The sequence below is a fragment of the Pristiophorus japonicus genome, chromosome 15 (assembly GCF_044704955.1).
Source record: "Pristiophorus japonicus isolate sPriJap1 chromosome 15, sPriJap1.hap1, whole genome shotgun sequence".
Classification (NCBI taxonomy): domain Eukaryota; kingdom Metazoa; phylum Chordata; class Chondrichthyes; family Pristiophoridae; genus Pristiophorus; species Pristiophorus japonicus.
Window position 1 is genome coordinate 32,771,420 of NC_091991.1, and position 18,516 is coordinate 32,789,935.

At 38.5% G+C, this 18,516-nt stretch overlaps 1 protein-coding gene across 4 annotated transcripts in view; it reads left to right on the top strand.

Annotated features, from left to right (window-relative positions):
* msrb3 (methionine sulfoxide reductase B3) overlaps positions 1–18,516 on the top strand; it is a 115,100-nt gene that overhangs the window by 37,379 nt on the left and 59,205 nt on the right. For 2 of the 4 annotated variants that reach the window (XM_070901610.1, XM_070901607.1), the window contains 3 exons: positions 1,917–2,043; positions 16,409–16,517; positions 18,259–18,336. In XM_070901610.1, coding sequence (XP_070757711.1) covers positions 1,968–2,043; positions 16,409–16,517; positions 18,259–18,336 — 263 coding nt within the window. In that variant the 5' untranslated portion in view covers positions 1,917–1,967. Of the gene's footprint in view, positions 1–1,038; positions 1,182–1,916; positions 2,044–16,408; positions 16,518–18,258; positions 18,337–18,516 lie in introns of those variants that run through there. The other 2 variants (XM_070901608.1, XM_070901609.1) reach the window with 2 other exon arrangements.

Sequence of the window (18,516 nt, forward strand, 5' to 3'; positions counted from 1 at the left end):
TTATAACTCGTATGAAGTATTTTTATATCCATTTATATAATGTTAAATTTCGGTGGGACGATTTGGGGATGGGGGCTGAGGTGGTTGCTCCTGGCTCCACATTCAGACAAGTACTTTTTAAGCTTAGTCTTGTGATGGCAGCCTTTAAGGACCGTTGTAGGCCGTATGTAGACCTGGTTTTCCTGAACACAGCTTGCCCACCGCTAGCTGTGTTCAGACCAAATCAGGTTAGTAAAGGAAACATCAAATGGGCTTTAGATCCCTTATTTGCGTGTGGGAAGGGACTAACACGGATCCACTCTTCAAACACAAAACCTTTGCATGTGGTCCTCGCAAGGCAAAGGTGGCCTCTGAAAGTGAATGTTGTCAGGCGATTCAATGATGAGGGACATGTTAGTTCAGCCTGATCCTGTCCTCTCCTGCCATTCACACTCATGCAGATATTACAGGATAGCGAATGGGATCCCTGGCTGAATTTATTATCCTTCCCGCCCCCATTTTCTTGGAGACATTGATATCAATTAAAGCACTGTTGCCTGGCATTAGCCAACTCAAGACAGTTCATGGACTTGATCTAGGAATGTCTACATGCATTTACTTACTGAGTTGTCGTGGTAGATGAAGGTCCTTCATTTAACCCTATTGTTTACTGGTCCATGCTATTCATTAAAATAACAGCAACAAAGGCATTAATCGAGGATGCAAATGTAAACCTGTGAAAGTTCATTGGGTTTGGCATGATTGGTTGTGCAGTGTGAACACACGTACATTACTGGTGAAATGTGCACAAGAATAACCTCGTGCATAATGTACATATATGCAAAACTACTAATCCTGCTTTGTAATGCTCGCTTTCACCAGTAGATGGCACCTGTTTTACCAGCATCGTGGACAGATTATATTAACCATAAATCACCCAGTTCAAGCATGCTGGAACCCCAGTACTGGGGCACACTGCCTATTAATTGCAAAATACATCCTTGTTCTTTGCCTGACCTGCAGAGTGACATCACTGCCTCTCTTCCTGTTGCACTGTAGCTGCCTGACCCACAGGCTTGACACAAGCCAGATGGCTTCGATTGGTAGGCGCACAGGCTGCCTGGTACTGCAATTGATGATACCGAATTGGAAGACCTTTTATGATCAGCTGCGGGGACTGAGTAAGACTGCAGCTCTGCTAGGTAATTGCACATCACTGAACACTTTCGTTTTCACAACAGGCTCTGTGAAAGTCACAAGAATATTGTGTTCTTGTGTTAGCTTTTTTATTTTGAATTGGCATTTGTGTTTGTTCACAATAGACTTCCCACAGTGGAATGTCCCTCTATACCCTTTCTGTTTTGCAACAAACAGTCGTTTTAAAGTTGACATGTTTACTTTTGTTTAATGGCTCGTTGAGGCTGTTCATTGTGACACTTAATTTTGTTTCTTTTTTCTCTCCTTGTAAAAACAGGAAAAATTGTTTTGGTTTTGCAGTAAGTCAGCTTTAAGATGTCAGAGTTAACATAAGCATATTTCTTCCAGACACACTCCAGAATGACTGCGCAGTATGTTTGTCTGTATAAATCATGTGTTTTGCTCCTCAGAAGGTGGTGACTCCAGAGATGCCTTTGCTCTTTGTCTGTGAAAACACAAGAGACAAAGTTACTTTGAAGATTCATTTGCCCATGATTGCCCTATGTTCAGTTTTGCCACCTGTTTTCACCTCCTTGATCCAAAGTCATGTATAAATAATAAACATTGCTTTTTTCACTTGTAAATATTCAGTAGGAGTCACACCAAAGCTAGTGGTTTACTGTGGGATTGTCTGTTTGTAGCATTAAAATATCAGAATTTTCTGAATATTGTCTAAATAACGTGCATGCTCTCATCATTTTGATGTTTAATGTGACTTTTTTTTTTGTTTCCCTACTTAGCTGTTGTTCCCTGCTTCTTGCCTCTTGTTTCTTGGTGGAAGTGTCCCAGTGATGTCCGCATTCAACCTGCTGCATTTGGTGACAAAGAGCCAGCCAGTAGCCCTTCGTGCTTGTGGGCTTCCCTCAGGTTGAATGTGTGCTGCATGCTGTGTGTCTTGCAAACTTTGGGTGCTGTGAGCAAAACGGAGCGGGTGATTCTGCTGTAGAAAATGCTAGATTATTAGAGAGTGGCACTGACCCTAGTTTTAGTTTAACAGAATTTGTCTTTGAAGCCAGAAGTTAGCAATAAATCACTGCTTTGAGTGTACACATTGTCCCCATTTTAAAAAGCCAAAGTAACATTTACCAGCTCCCCCTGGTCTATATATTATCTTCCCTTACTCCTGATAGTATCTTCCTGTTGTGAAATGCAGGGACAGCCCTCAGATCCTGAGAAAACTTAACTGTTATCATCTTTGCTACTTGAGATGCTATTTGCTGCCTTGACAGCATCTTGACAGTGTTATTATTTTCATTTTAAAGAGTGCTGAAATACATTTTATTTCATACATGGAGGTTCCATAATAATGTCAAATGGCATTAAAAATTGCATTGTGGCAATATTGAAGCTAAAATATAAAATTATTTTACAGAAGTTAGGAAAAGCTCTGATGTCCTGAAGGGTAAAATACTATTAATACATTTTCTTGGTACAACACCATTTTCTATCTTGACAGTGTGTTATGATCCTGAGAAATACTGAAAATAACTTTAGGATTTTTTAATGTTTTACACCAGCGAAAACTAAAAACACTAACACACATTGCATAATCACTGGATTCTAAAAGCATTTTTAACTTAACTTGAGCTGGGCAACACTACTGCATACTATAGTAATGGGTGATTGTACCTCCCAAATGTTTTTTTCGGTTACGAGAAAGACCATCACAGCAGCTCTTGTGAGTTATGGAAAAAAACAATAAAAATGCACGGCTTTACACGAGTTGCTGGCAATGTTTTATAGCTTACCTAAAAAGTTGTTTTTCATTCAGTTCGTGCACCACATTATCATGAGAGAAAAGCATCAATTTTAATCTTCCTCACTTGTACACACGCTACTTGTCACATCACCGTTTAGAAATGATTAAGCGGTAGCAATTTGATGCCCTCAAAGTACATCATTTCACTGTGGGAAACGTGAGCAGCTTCAATGTGAGTAGGTTGAATATCTCGAAGAACCAGGTTGCAGATTAAAAAAAGAAGAGGCTGCAGTAATAAAAAATGCACATCCAGTCCCAAAAATCAAAGTATGACAACGTCCAAAATCTGAAACAAAAGCAGAAAAGGCTGGAAACACTTAGCGGGTCAGGCAGTATATGGGGAGAGAGCACACTGGATGATTTGGCTGGGGACATTTACTTACACTGGGAACCAAAAATATTCAAGTATTTTCACTTGGAAAAATGGCAAGCAAAAAAGATTGTTTTTTTAAAAGAAGTAGACCTAACCCATTAGTGCAGTCCATTGAGGTGGGAGCAGGGGAAAGAAACACACACACGTGAAGTGGATTGAGATGCTTTTCAAGACAGCCTGGTCCGAGAAAAATCCTGCAAACTCTGAGGCTCAACCAGAGGAAATGCTTGAAGTTCCTATTCGTAGCTCACTGCCAGTAGCTGTTTGGCGCATTGAGTGTGCTCTCACCCCCATCCCCATATTGAACATCAGCAATTTGTAGCAAATCCCGTCCCACTTGAATAGGGTAACTGTCAAGGCAGCAGTGGCAAAAGTAAAGGCCACCAGCCATTGATAAATAGGCAAATTTACCAGCAGACACTGCCTGCCGGCTCCTGGTTTATCCATGACTCAAGTTCATTCACTACTGCAACATACAGATGAGATCTGGAGCCCAGTTCCTGCAATAACACAACCAAATTCTATGGCACAAGAATGTTGATTTTGCAGTAAGTTTGTCTAAGGTTTGGGCACATCACGATTATCAATATAATCAATATTTTTAAAGTAAGGAGAGACTTGGGACGATTTCCGCTAGAACAGAGAAGGCTGAGGAGACTTAATAGAGCTATTTTCAAATTATGAAGTGTTTTGATAGTCGGTGATCAATTTAAAAGGTTAGAAACATTTTCTTTATGCAGTGTTGGAATGTGTAATGGTTGAAGTAGAGACATTTTGGATATTAATATTTTAAGGGCAAATATTTGAAGCAGGGGAAGATAAAGAACTGTACATGAATATTTTCTATACCAATATGTGTTCTGAATCAGAAGGGTGTTACTTGATGCCAATCTTCCAATGCCCATTGATTTGACTCTTGTCAATCCCCATGAATTTCACACCATGCACATTTGCCTACAAAAGTGGACTCTGAAGGCTTGATTTTGACATTTAGGCAATTCCCCACACTCAAAGTGAACTAGTGGCCTCGGACTTGTTTACATCGGGGACGCCAAACGGGCATCCCGATGCTTGTCTGAGGCCTACCAATATCGGGCTCTCTGGGGCCCCACAAAAATAATTCCAAATTTACCTTCGCTGGGCCTCTTCGATTCCATCACCAATGGAACTGATTGGAGTGTGTGCAGATAATTATATTTTGAAAAATCATTTAAATACCATGTTTTTTTCACTTGTAAAATATGATTTTTTTTCTGCCAATTTATTTCTATCTTCTGACATTGTTGGGGTATGGTTCCAGGATCATTGGTTGTCCTCCAATAACTTATCCAACTACCAATTCTTCATGGTGAGCCTGGAGAGTGAATGTTGGTTAAATAATTTGATTTGGGAGACCGCCACAGCTGAACCAGATCATGGTCTCATTTAAGGATCATGCATTTTCCAGTAGGGATAACTGAATGGCCATCGGGAAGAGGAACCCTATCCGATTTACCCACCTCCCTCCACCCAGGTGATCGAGGCTGGAACCCTTCCTAAAACTTTATGATTCAGCTAACTGCTGGCTTAACCAGCTGAGCCATCAAGGGAGCCACTATGCTATGATTTAAAGCTCATGGGTACATTGACCTACATATTATCATAAACAGCAGCAATAGAGGTTTGCTTATACAATCAACTCTTGGTCTAGTAGATATTGCATTACAAACAGTACAGTAACTAAGTTAACTTTACACTTTACATTATCCTCTGCATTCCTTCAGTATGGTCCCAGCTCCAATTAAGCGAGTATTATTGTGCATTGCTGATAACTAGTGCATGCCAGGGCTGAACTTGTCAATCATTATTATTGCAAATATATTATCCTACTTTTCTTAAATGAATTTATTTTGTTCCAGTGAAACTTTAGAAAGTCCAGTAGATGGCGTATGTGAGTGATGTTTAGATTATGCTAACATGCAGCTAACAAGCGCATTGAAGGAACTATTGAATTTTAGACTACAGGCATATTAGTTGAAATTATTTAGCCATTTATTGAAAGCTACTAATGTACAAGCATATTATTTTTTCTTGTTCATTGCACTGCACAGTAAATATAAAATAATGAATGGATTAGAATGAGTTCTAATGATAAAAAGTAGTACTGGAATGATCTGAATAATGAGAACCCAGACGTTGAATTATAACCTTAAATACACTCCCAATAATTTATTTACAGTGCTTTATTTTCTCATTTGAGTGCTCCTGGTATCTTCAATTACCATCATCAAGTTTAACAGTACTCATATTCGTCTTCTGTTGTGCCACAGTTTGACATCCATGTTCAAATCAAGTATTAGCGAGTGGGAGATGACTGAGCAATATGACTAAAGTATTGTGATACAAAATGCATTCTTATGGCAGGAAAGTAATATTTTACTAGAGAGTTATAGAAGAAACATGTTGCTTGTATTGCATTTTAGAGCGTATAGCAGCAGGAGAGCATTTGATATGTAAAAACGCATCTGTCAGTACTTGGAAATGAACAAGAAACATCAACTCTCCAGAGAAGCCACTTTTAATGCTGGAATCCTTACCAGTCTGGAAAAAAGGAGGTTCGCTATCTTGATCTGTAATACTGTACTGTTTGTAATGTTTAGGAGCTCAGTAAAGGGAAGTGAACACTATTGAGTTATTTCAAAGCATTTTCTATAGCAGACCGCCACTCTGTAAATGCAGCACTGCATACTTTGCTTTTTCTTTTTGTTGTGTTTTGCATTATAATTGCCTTCAGTCATTTGCTTAATTATTTACTACTTTGATATTCTGCTAATTAAATGCATGCTGCTACTTGGAACACTTGCTTCCCTGTACGTAGCACTTCACCCAGTGAGGTTAATATAATTAGAATTTTGTGCGGGGGAGAAGGAAAGACCCAAATGAAATTGTTCAGAAAAATGATTTGATAATTAAATATTTGGCTTTTTATTCGTATTAACATTATAAGGTGAATACTGAAAAGGTCCTACATTGCTGCATCAGGTAACTAATAAGCACAAAGACATTTTTCTTTAAAAATGTTTCTGATTAGACTTCTTTTATCCTTAAGATTAGACTACTGACTTTATCTAAACCATCTACTTGCCTTTCACCTCACATTTGTCCAGATATTTTAACATTAAAACGCAAATCAATGACCTACTGCACAGTAAAAGAGAGAGAATGGTATGGATGCTTTGGATTTCCTGACGCTAAAAGTATTACAATCAGTGATACGTTTTTCAAATTCTACATCCACATCATTTTTTTTCCCCTGTTTAATCTTTTGAAATCCTCTAATAAGAAGCTGTTTTTCCACTTTTGATTGCAAAGCAAAAGGTCCCTCACAGTGGTTGTCCATTGTGGAAAAATTCCATCTCATTCTGCAGATGTATATTGTTGAAGAAAGCTTGTTGCTGCCTTAATGGTTCTTTGCAAGTAGCAAATGGTCCTGCGTTTCCTCTCCACACTGCCCACCTTTTGAAGCTGCTTTATACAAATGTGCATTGAAATGCGTTGCCTTGAAACTTTCAAGATAGTTTCAACGGATTCATTGTTGTTTTTGAGATTTTTATGACCTATATTGTAAATAGGATTTGGCACGATTGAGAAAGTCCCATAAGGCTATTTAAAGTAGCATCTGCAAAGGTGTGGTGGATTCAGTATTGAGAGTATAATGCAACATCATTCTGTAAGCATCTCAGATAATTGCAGGTGCTTACACACGAAGTCAATACCAAGCTCATTGATGAGCAATAACTACAATTTTAATAACTGTAGTGAAACAAAACTATTTTTAATTGAATTTCTAGTTATATCTTATCCCATATACTTATTAAGGATTTCCCCCCCCCCCTCTTCCCCCCAATTCCCTCTGCACCTTGCATCCAACAAAGAGGTGAGTTCAGGAGGGTGCAATTTTCTTAAAACCGGAACATTTTAGTTGCTCTTTTGTGTTCTTCATTTCTTATAAAATGTATTCATTTCAAGTAATGCTTTGAAAGCTGTTTAACATGATCATTCCTGTGCTCAGACAACATAACTTCAGTACTCAAATAAAACCAAATTTTGTCAGTATTTTACTAATTAAGGGGGGAAACCTTGGTTAACCTTGTTGTTGACCCAGTACTGTAGGAATGAATAGAGAGGAAATGGGCTTTAGGTGATTGACAAGGTAATCTGCTTCTTATTTATGAAAATATGTAAAAATACTTGAACATCAGCACAAAAAAAAAATCATCTTTATCTGTATGTGAACCTACAACTAAAAGACTTCAGTCAGGTCAAAGACATTTAGTAAGTTGTATTCAGACTTAACTCGAGACAGTTTCAAACTTTTACATTACACTGTGACTAAAGTAGCGGTGATGTTAGAATGGCAAGGTCTGTTTTTCTTTATATAACCCAAATGGTCTGTTTTTTCTTTGCCCTCCTCCCAATCCCCCCCCCCCCCCCCCCCCCCCAATAGGTTTTCAATTTCTCTAAGACTGATAAATTAGCAGAATAGAACTTCTGAGTATTCCATACTAGAAATTGATGCAGGCATTATGGAATATTTTGACAATAAGTTATTGCTCCATATTAAAAATGATAGAGGGCTAACTTATCTCCAAGATTTTTTTTTAAGAAACTATGTAAATTAAGTTACCAAAACCTTAACTTATTAAGGCTAATTGGATTCTTTTAGACAATCTAATTCATTCTTGTACAGTCAGTTGCAAAAGGGTTTACCAAGTAGAAAATTATATTTATATTTAAAGTTGGAAATTCTAAATGTGGAAGAAATTCTGTTAATTAGAAACTGATGTTTTATATATACCAAAACCAAATAATTTGTATGGTATGACATGAAGCGCATTCTGGCAAAATTGTGTGAATGTGATTTGGTGGTTCTTGTAAGACTAACAAAGAAGTCAGGAATGAAATCTTTATCCGTTCCAAATAAGACTGAGACTAACAAAGGAATACAGCAGTGCTCTTTCAAAGCCTGTCATTAGAATGAAGTTCTGTCACACAGTTAATGAGAAGGTTGGTGAGAGAAAATAATTATATTTCAAATATTCACATCAAAAGCAGTTAACTGCAAAATTAGAGTGAAATTAAAACCTACATTTTCCAATAATGCTTCAACCAAAAATAAAACTTAGTAAAACTAGCTGTTTTTTGCTCAATAAATACTTAAATGCTTAGTTAGTACTAAACCTAAACAATGCGATTTAAAAAAAACAGATATAAGAAACAACATTCCTTAAATGAGTTTCCAGTATCTATGTTTGGAGCTGTTTTTAGGAATACTTTGTAGTAATGACTCAAGGTAAAAGTAGAAAAGCATTCAATGTTAGGAAATTGCAATCCAATACCATGTAATTTAAACCTGCAGTTGCTTCTCTTGCGGTAAATGACATACAGATGGGCAACTTTGGTCCTTGTAGTTTGTGTGCACAATTGGCCTTTTTATATAAGTACACATTTCTCTGTAACAAAAGTATTATTTGCCACTGCTTTATTTTTTATGCTACTTTCCCTTTTTACGCAAGTATTTCTGAAAGACTAATTTTGTGCAAACCTCTGGTGTCACACAGTTGTGGACATGTTAAACTTTTATTAAAATATAATGGGAGGAAAATTGAAGATATTTCCTCTTGAGTTTATTTTTGGATTTTTTTCCTCTCCCGTTTCCCCTCCTTTCCAGAAGGCAGTGTTTCAGGCTTGGACATGGTAGAGTTGGCCCTCCAGTATCTCATGTGTGAGCATTACCCATAAATGTTGGCAGGCTATTTGACTGTAGTGGTCACCACAGCTGAACTGGATTCTGATCAACATTAATATATACTTACTTCCAGCTGCCTATCATCAGCTAGTGATTCGGGGCAGAAATCTGGCATTTTTTCCTCTCTGTCGCTCATGGAACTAACTCAGCACAGTCTAGGGATCAAATCTGGAATTACATTGATCAATATGGTTTAGTACCACACTAAATCATGCATCCACCCACTGATCTATCCGGCAAATCATCTTCATTAGATTACCTAGTGGGATATGACCATCAGCTCATAATGTTTGAGTGATATGCTGATATATTTGTGTAATAGATCAAATGTAATCCTGTAATTATATAGTCAGATGATTGCAGTCAACTTCTATCTTGTACACAGTAAACTAGGAAGGACTAAAATTGAATGTTGCCAACATTACAAATATCCAAAATTGTAAGTAAGCAAAATAATGTTGATGCTGGATTAAGCCGTTCATTGCAATAATGTATCAACTGCAATATACAGAAATATGAAATATCAGACTCTGCTTTGGGAAATAAAACTTCAGCTAGATAAAAAGCACCAGAGTGATTGGGCTAATAAGCCAATCAGTTGAGTAACTCTGATGTTCATCATGTAGTTTGAACCTTTGTGCATGTGTTATCTTGTCGAATGGATTGCCTTCTGAAACAAGATAGGTTACAATTATCAGATACTGAGGAAAAGCCTTAAAAGAATAATGTAACCCTAATTAATTAATTATATAATCCCACTGTGCTTAAGTCATAAAGCATGCTAATAACATACTAGCCCTGGGACCCTGGCAAGTCCAGGACATTTCTGGCTGTTTGAGACGGCCATTAAAAAAAAAACCAACTTTATATTTGTAGATTTATTATTGTAACAATGGTATATTATTAAAAGGCACATAAAATTTAAATTGAAAACAAATGCAAAAAAGTATGCTCATCCAACCTTTTTTCCTCAGCCTTTATTCCCTATTTTCACACTCTCCTATTTTACTACTTTACTTCAAACATATCTCATCCTATTTATTGGATGCTATTTTTCGTTTGTCTTCTCTAAAGTATACAGACCCAGCTCTGAGCCCTCCGATCCACAAATAAAAATGCCCGCGCACCTGGTGGTCTGGGAGATATGGAGACTCGTGGTCCTGTGCCTCTCCAAGTGCCCACGTGTTGTTCTCAAGCGCCCCTGGGATCATGTGGGCTAGTTCAACCAATAAAAGAAGGAAATCCCCATTCATGCTTATGAGGGTTCCGTATGTACAGAAACCCCATAAGCATGAATGGGAATACCCTCAAAAAAACATCTAGACATTAAATTATTTTTTAATTATACATTTAAAATTAATTAGAATGCCACTTAATTAAATAGTTAAAACAAAAATTAAATTTTTTGAAAAATACATTTCAATGTTTTCAAGGGGATAAAACTAAACTTACCTTATTGTACAGGTTTTTTAATGTATAAATGATTGATTTTTTATGTTTTTTTAAAACTCTTTTGGTAAATACAGGCCTTACACCTGCTTTTATCAGGCGTAAGAGTTTCACGGGCATTCGCTGGGCAGAAGTTGGGTAAATAGCCCAACTCTCTGCTCACGGATGCCCTTTCCCGGGGACGCTTCGCATGTGAAAACCTGGAACTTGCGTGGCCCTTATGGGCACGTGCGTACCCATATGATGTCCCGAAATCTCTATGAACAGCTTACCAAAAATTCATGAAAAAGATTTGAATGAAAGAATTTGAAATTATATAGAGCTTTTCACATCCTTAAGACATTCTTAAAGTACTTCACAACGAGTTAATTATTTTGAAGTCTACTGCCTGTTGTGGGCAAATATGGCAGTGAATTGCACACAGCAAGGTCCCAGAAATAGCAAATGAGATAAATGAACAGCTAATCTATATTTTGGTGATGCTAGTAGATGTATGAGCATTGTCAGGGCACTGAATACTTCTCTACTCTTCGAATAATCCCATCGAACCTTTTATGTCCACCTGAACTGGCAGGTAGGGCCTCATCCATATGATGGAATTTCCAACAGTACAATAATCCATCAGTATTGCATTGAAGTCTCAGTCTAGATTTTGTTTCTCAAATGTGACCTCAATCTACAAATGTTTTATTCACTGCAAAGAGTACTATCAATGTGCCAAGCAGACATTTTGCACAGGAATAACAACCTGCACTTATACCACACTTTGAATGTAACAAAATGTCCAAAGACGCTTTACAGGAGTAAGAGAGGGATAACCACAGAGCAAGAATTAGGGGAGGTGACCAAACGTGTGGTCAAAGAGATAGATTTTTAAGGAGACTAATGATCACTTTAAACAAAGTGCTTGGGGATGCCCAGCCCCAATGGGAACTGCCCCAGCAAGAATTTAATGTTGTCAGGAGGGGTGATGAGAAAATTAGTGAGGAAAAGAGGTTCTAAAGATGCTTAAAACTGAGATTTCTACTTTGATTATAGTACAGATGGGCTGAACCTTCCACCACATTAATGTTGTGAGTAGAAATGAAAACGCATTGTGCCCGCGCCTATTTTTCGGGTGTAATACAGGTACAAAAATACCAATTTAGCAGTGGAATGGACTGCGCCCAATCTGCAGGTGTTGGTCCCACTACTAAATTTATTTGGGCCCCATTTTTTTAGTTCTCTGCTTAATTAGGGGCCTGCTGTAGGGTCCCTTGTAGAAATTAGTCAACGATGAGCAGGATAGGCATCATGCCTGGCCATTTTAGGATTTGTCAATGGCTTCTGCCAGCAAAAAACCCTTCCTGTGGACCCGGGTATGCTTCCCTGACTTCACAGGCTTTGCGATTCCTACCCTTCCTCACGGTTTTGCTGGCAGCAGCCTGACATTGATGTCTTCCCTCGGGGGAGCTGCCTATGGAGGCATGACGCGTGCCAGCAGCTCATCCCCGAATATGTTCACGAGGCCCGAGGACCAACTTTCATTGATCCTCGTACCTCTTGTTTGGGAGACGGCTGCATCAGCAGCGCCGGGTCTGGCCTGGAAACGGGCCCAGACAAATTTTTACCTCTGTTTGCCTTCATTATTTTGAACTAAAATGTTTGTTAAATCTACTTTATTAATCTTAAGAAAATGCAGAAATAATGAAGCATAAAAACAACCAAACATCAAGGGGATAATGGAGTATGTGATCAGGTTTGCACCTTGGTGGTGATTTTACAAGCTGCATTGCCAGCGGGAGCATCGCCCCACCAGCAGCACAAATGAGAAATTTGGGTATGTGCTGACCACAACTATCAGGGATTCATTCTAATGGTTTAAAAAAAAAGCATGGACAATGCATACACACATTTCTGATTTGTATGTGTTGGCAGCTGAGGCTCCAGCCACCAGCACAGGCTTGTTACATTTCCCCGCAATATGTAAAGCTGATTTATAATTTTGCATAAATGCAAAAAGAATACATTTGTGCAATTTTGTAATTTCAAATTTATTGGTATAGTCTGATAATTCCCATTATAGTTAGGATTTAGTTTTGTTGCATTTTAAAATTGTATGTGTGTGTGTGTCTTAATGCGCCTCATCCCTGTAGATTCAAATTCACCACCTAATGTGCTCCAATAATCATTTTTCTAAACGTTTTGAAATATAGGCAAGAATAAATCAAGTGTAGGAAAATTATAGTTCCTTGTCTGAGCAGCATATGCCTGGCTCTAAAGTCCGATTGATGAATGCTGGTTTTAAGGAAAATTCTCTTGCTTAACGGACTTGTAAAATTAATGTCGGGTTTGACTGCGGTCCACGGATCAATACGAATATTTTCCAAATGCTTTCCTACAATTTTGAAAACTATCAAGCAATTTACCATGTAACATTAATGGCATTCATAAATGTACAAAACGTCCCACTTCCCTTTACATTGTTGCAATCCTATTTTAAAGTATGTTCATTTTGGAGGGGATGTGTGTGGTGCTATGAAATGATGGGATACAGGATCAATTAGTCCTACTTTGCTCAACGACTGTTCTCGGTCATAAGTGTGGTGGGCTGCCACCACGTAGAAATTAAAGGCATGGAGATGGAGGTACAGATAGCCAGAGAGTTGGGGTCTATCCCATACCTCCTGGTAGCTGATGCTATGAAAAATATTGGAAGAAAAACTGGGAAGAAAATGGAGAATTGACTAAGTAATTAAAAACATTCTTTAAAAAAAATAACTCATCTTCCTACCTTGTGTTTTAGAATTTCAACTTGTACTATTTCTATCAGTTTATTTTTAAAACAAGTGAAAATCTGAGCAAGGAAATGTTATTTTATCATGAATAAATGCATTCTGATGATTTACATCAATTTAAACTAAGGGTAACGGAATGCAGTGTTTACTTCACAAATGAGGACAGTCTAACAACAGTGATAAAGCCAAGCCCCAACTAAATTTTTTTAAGGACACAATGAATTGAATCAGTTCTGTATATCACAGTTTTCCTTGAGTGGTCTGTTTATACAACATGTGCTTTATGTAATAAAGCATTAAAAATTAATTAAATAAATTATCGAAATCCTGTCATTAAATTACAAGATGAGTGGCTGAGTGAGTTAGAACTTGATAATGCTGGGATTGTACTTCCAAAAGTAGCTCAAGTTGTTATAATGTTAATGTTCGAAATTATGTTTTCTTAAGAGTAATGCAATGTTTTCCATCCCTGGATGAGTACTTGTATTGATTAATAAATACAGTGGTATTCCACAATCCTTCTTGTTTGCCATTAAACCTACTGAGCTGCTTGGGCCAAACAGGGCAGAATTCAACCAGTGTTTCTCCCACTGCCAACTATCCAATGACGCAATGGGAAGTGTGTGGGGGTTGGAGTTGGATGGGGACAGAATTAGACACAGCTGTGATGCCCCTATAGATAAATAGCCTGTCAACACTATTGCCATGAAGAATGGCCAATTATATAAGGCTTTGAACGGCCGTTAGCACACAAGGAACAGTCAGAGTTACCGCCTTCAAGAGAGCAAGAATAAGAGAAAATTAGGGAGAAGATGTCTGGAGGAAAAACTTGCCCAGTGGCTTTTAGTTTCAGTACGAGTCAGGAAAACCGGAATAGACTCATGACTAAACTGCTCTTTTCAATCTGTCTGTATATCATTCTGTCTGCAAGGGTGGACCAGTAACAGCACATTTACTGTGGTCTCTGAGTGATTGAAGCAGGGACTACACATGCAATTTCCCACACGATGAGCTCTAGATATTGGTTGTATTTTAAGGTAGGCACTTAGCAGAGCTTGGATACTCCTCTGCAAAAAGTGCAAACTTGGATGCAAGCCATTTTTTTTGTTCATGTTAGCCCTGAGCAGCCAGCTCAGAAGTGCCATTGGCCAAGGTCTGTAATATTCCCAGAATAAATTGAGCCGCAGGTGAGATGAAAGAATTTTGAGATTTTGTAAGATAATGTGTGTTAAAAGGATTTTTGTTTTGGAGAGGGGGTGGGCTTGTAAAAATGAGGAATGACAAATTAAACGGTGGGAACCTTTCATAATCTTTTCTGGCTCAACCATTTTTTTCCATAAGCCTCTGTGGAATGCCTTGGGACAATTTCCTACATTAAAGGCACTTTATCAGTGAAAGTTGTTGGCTAATATTCCTGTTTCATTGCAAATTGTTACTGATTTAATTGGATGGCACTTGATGTTGCAAGGGCTTGTGGTGTTGATGCAATCACACACAATGGAAGAGTATGTGTTACTTTTGCATGGTGTGATTGTTTCAGAGATGACACAATGAAGTTTCCCCACTGGACTAAGTGATTGTGAGATAGGAGTACAGTAAGCAAGAGAGCATCTAAGGAAATTCCAAAACAGATTACAAACTACTGAAAAAAGATTAGATATTTAGGAAAAAGCAAGCTGCAGCTGGAAACTGAGATACCATTTCTGCCAAACAAAAATATTGAGCAAACTCGTTGTGGAAAACAGTTATAGCAAAACAGTGAAATCCTGCAAAGCATTGTTATTTAGAATAGCTCACATTGTTTTTTAAAATCTACTTTTTCTTATATTCTGCTACTTAATTTTGTTCAATTAATGAAGGTAGATTAATTCTTACCGAATTAACTTTAGTGATCTAAGTGCCGAACGGATAAGTTAACAAAAGCCTAAATCCCATAGTCACTACTTTTTTAATAAATTAGCACTGTTCTTATTGAATTATGAAATACAAATCCAGCTCGCATCATTTTAGCTTTGCTGCTAAATTGTTAGCAGAGACTTATTTTTAAAAGTTTAATTAAAGTAAATCAAATGTGTTCAATACAATTTGCATTTGGTGAACCGTTTCTGGTTAATGCAAACTTTTAGATAGTGCCATAATATAAAAATCTAAATATCCCCCATTTTTACAAATGTTTCGTGTATTTTGATATGCTTATATTTTTCATGCAAAGTATTTTAAATTATTTCCAAAGTATTTGTCATTACCACAGTTGGCATTGCTCTGTGTAGCGTATTATTTTCTCATTGACTTGAAAGTACAAATGTAATTTGCCTGAGCTATTGAGTTTACAAGATTAGAGCAATATTAGTTAAAAATTGCTTTATTTGTGAATAGAAAAATAGATGAAACCTGAAGCATCTTTATACTGCTCAAGAGGTGCCTCGCTGGTGTCTTAAATGCAAGTACAGCTGTTCTATTATCCATTTATGTTACAAGCCCTCCTGTGCCCGTTTGCTCAGGAAAGTCCAATTTTGTGAAGTTTTTCAAATTCACTTGGAGAACTGGCAGGATGTTGATAGATGATGTCACATGACACGGTTAACCCACTTGTGCCTTAATTTCCATAGGGATTGTGAAGGCTGAAATGGTATCATTATATCCATTTCATCCCACCTCACCATTACACGTTGAACTCATTATTTTGTACCAGTATCTTCAGGGACCAAGAGACACTTGTGCACAGTGGTTTTGTAACAAGAAGGTTAAAATAGCCAGCTTTCAACCTGAGTGAACTCCAGGCTTAAATTTCAGTGTGAAATTGATAGTGTAAAACTATCAGTACAATGTTAAGCATGATCATGTACACACAATAAAGGCTTTGGCTGCAACACATTGTCACTGCTCCACTGGAATCACCTGGCTCTTTTGCAGCATTCTTAACTTGGAATTAAAGAAGCAATCAGCTATGTTCAGCTGAATTCAGCATTGCATCAGGGACTAGTTTGGCGATTGACAAATGAGTGCAGAAGCTGTGCTGTGGCCGACAGCCAAAGTAATTATCAGGTTTTAACCTAAAGAGCTTCTCCCATATCCTCTCTTTCCAGGTTCACGTAGGGATAAAAAGAGCTACAAGGTGGCCTTCCCCCAGCAGGAACTAAGGAAGCGTCTGACAACCCAGCAGTACCATGTGACTCAGGAAAAGGGGACGGAGAGGTATGACTGGATGGAGTGAGCAAGACATATTGCCTTAGACATTGGATTATGCAGCGTCTATGTTTGAGGTGATAAACTGGCATCAAAGGGACCAATATGGCATGCAGTGTGTGCACTCCCATTCCACGGCAGGTTTGCGACGCATGCCATATTGGTTAGGGTAGTCGTCTAGGGTGCCTGCCTATGCAAATCCGGGCTTAACACTTGGTTCAGGTCCCTTTCCGATATTCGATCGCAACTGACCACAGCACATGCCGTGCATGATGCGGTCACTTTACTCGAGGTGAACAGCAGGCAAGCCTGCAGCCTTTAAAGGGACTCCCAGAGGCTGCCCCCAAAAAGGTATGTAGGTTCAGAAGGAGCAGGAGTACTCCTCCGGACTTCAGGTTAAAATAACAGGTCTCTGGTCGCCACCGCTCACCCGCCACGTGATCTGCCACTCCACCTCCCCCCCCCCCCCCCCGACTCACGGTGGGTCTGCTACTAGTTTCCCCACCAACCGATCTTCATCTTTTGTGCGACCAGCACACTGCCTCTTGGTGGGCGACTGGCCTCCCCTGTATGCCGCTTGCGTCATGGAGATGCAAGAGGACAAACTTTTCATGGTCCTCTTGCTCGTCGGTTTTGATGCGGCATTAAGTGTTTGCCGCTGGATTCACGCCCGAAGAGTGTGAACCAATTTCTAGAATTGTATTCGATGGCTTTTCTGCTATGTTTAAGGCAAGCTCCACATTTTTAAACCCCTTCACTGTAATAAGTCATTTAGATGGAGTAATTAACCCGATTGCCTTTGCTAATATGATTCATAACAAAACGTTGTGGAATTCTTTTGGTCTCTTTGTTTCACTTTACTACAGTACATGAGACAACAAAGTAGTAGTCTGAGTGCAGACTATTTCTTTGGAAGTCTCTCTCCAGATACTAGAGTAAACTAAACACTGAGGGAAATGGACCACTGCCAATGAGCAGTTTGAAGGTGGTCATTGTGTGTTCAGACATTTGGCTGCCAAAAGAAGGTAGCGTAATTAAGCCCGTTTTTTGAAGCACATGTGGAGAAAGTATTTATTGGCTCATTTGCGGTTGGAATGTCAAAAATGTTCAATAACTACCCTCACATGTCTGAAGTCCTTGGAACCTAGCTCTCTGCTGTTTTTAAAAAAAATACTCGCCTCGTCCAAGGCTGTATTTAGTGAATAAGTTGAGTCTCTCAGCTGATAGTGCTGGGTTGACATGCCAAGGCTAACCATTTTGTCTAGTTTATACAGTGGATCCTGGCACATGCATTCAAGTACCTCTAATCCAAATTTATTAATGATGTAACTGCTTGTTTCCATTCATGCTCTGCAAATGCCTTTTACCACACATGGGCTCCCAGTTATAGGCTTCACTTTCTTCCTGTCACAATATACTGTTTGAATTTACTGAATGTGAGTCATCGGCACAGAAACTCCAGAAGTTCGTTGGCAGCAGACCTTAACCTCTATTCCTGAGCTCCCAGCCAAATCACATACTGCTGTGTACTAAACCCGCAGAATGATTCAGCATGTATAAATGCCCAGAGATTATGAGTCATTTTTTAAAATCCTGTTTGTAAAAACGGAAACTAGTGGGGGAGGGGGGAAAGAAGGACGAAGGAATAATATGCAACTTTGCCATTGAAACGTATATAGTTAGATACTTTATTGCACTTCTAGCAACGTTGCTTTACAGTTTACATGATTCAATATCTTTTCTCTTCCAGTGCCTTTACAGGAGAGTACACATTATACAAAGAAAAAGGGACCTACAACTGTGTTGTTTGTGGGACTCCCCTTTTTACGTAAGTAAAAATGTCTGATGTCAATTATAGGCAGATTTGGAATTAAAATCTTGTGCCAAGTATGTACCGAATGATTTAACCAACAATTATATAAAAATGTGATGCAACCATAGCTGTTTGTTATTGTTTTCTGATCCTGTTTCCAGGTTGCTACTTACAATCCTAATGCAACTGAAAAGT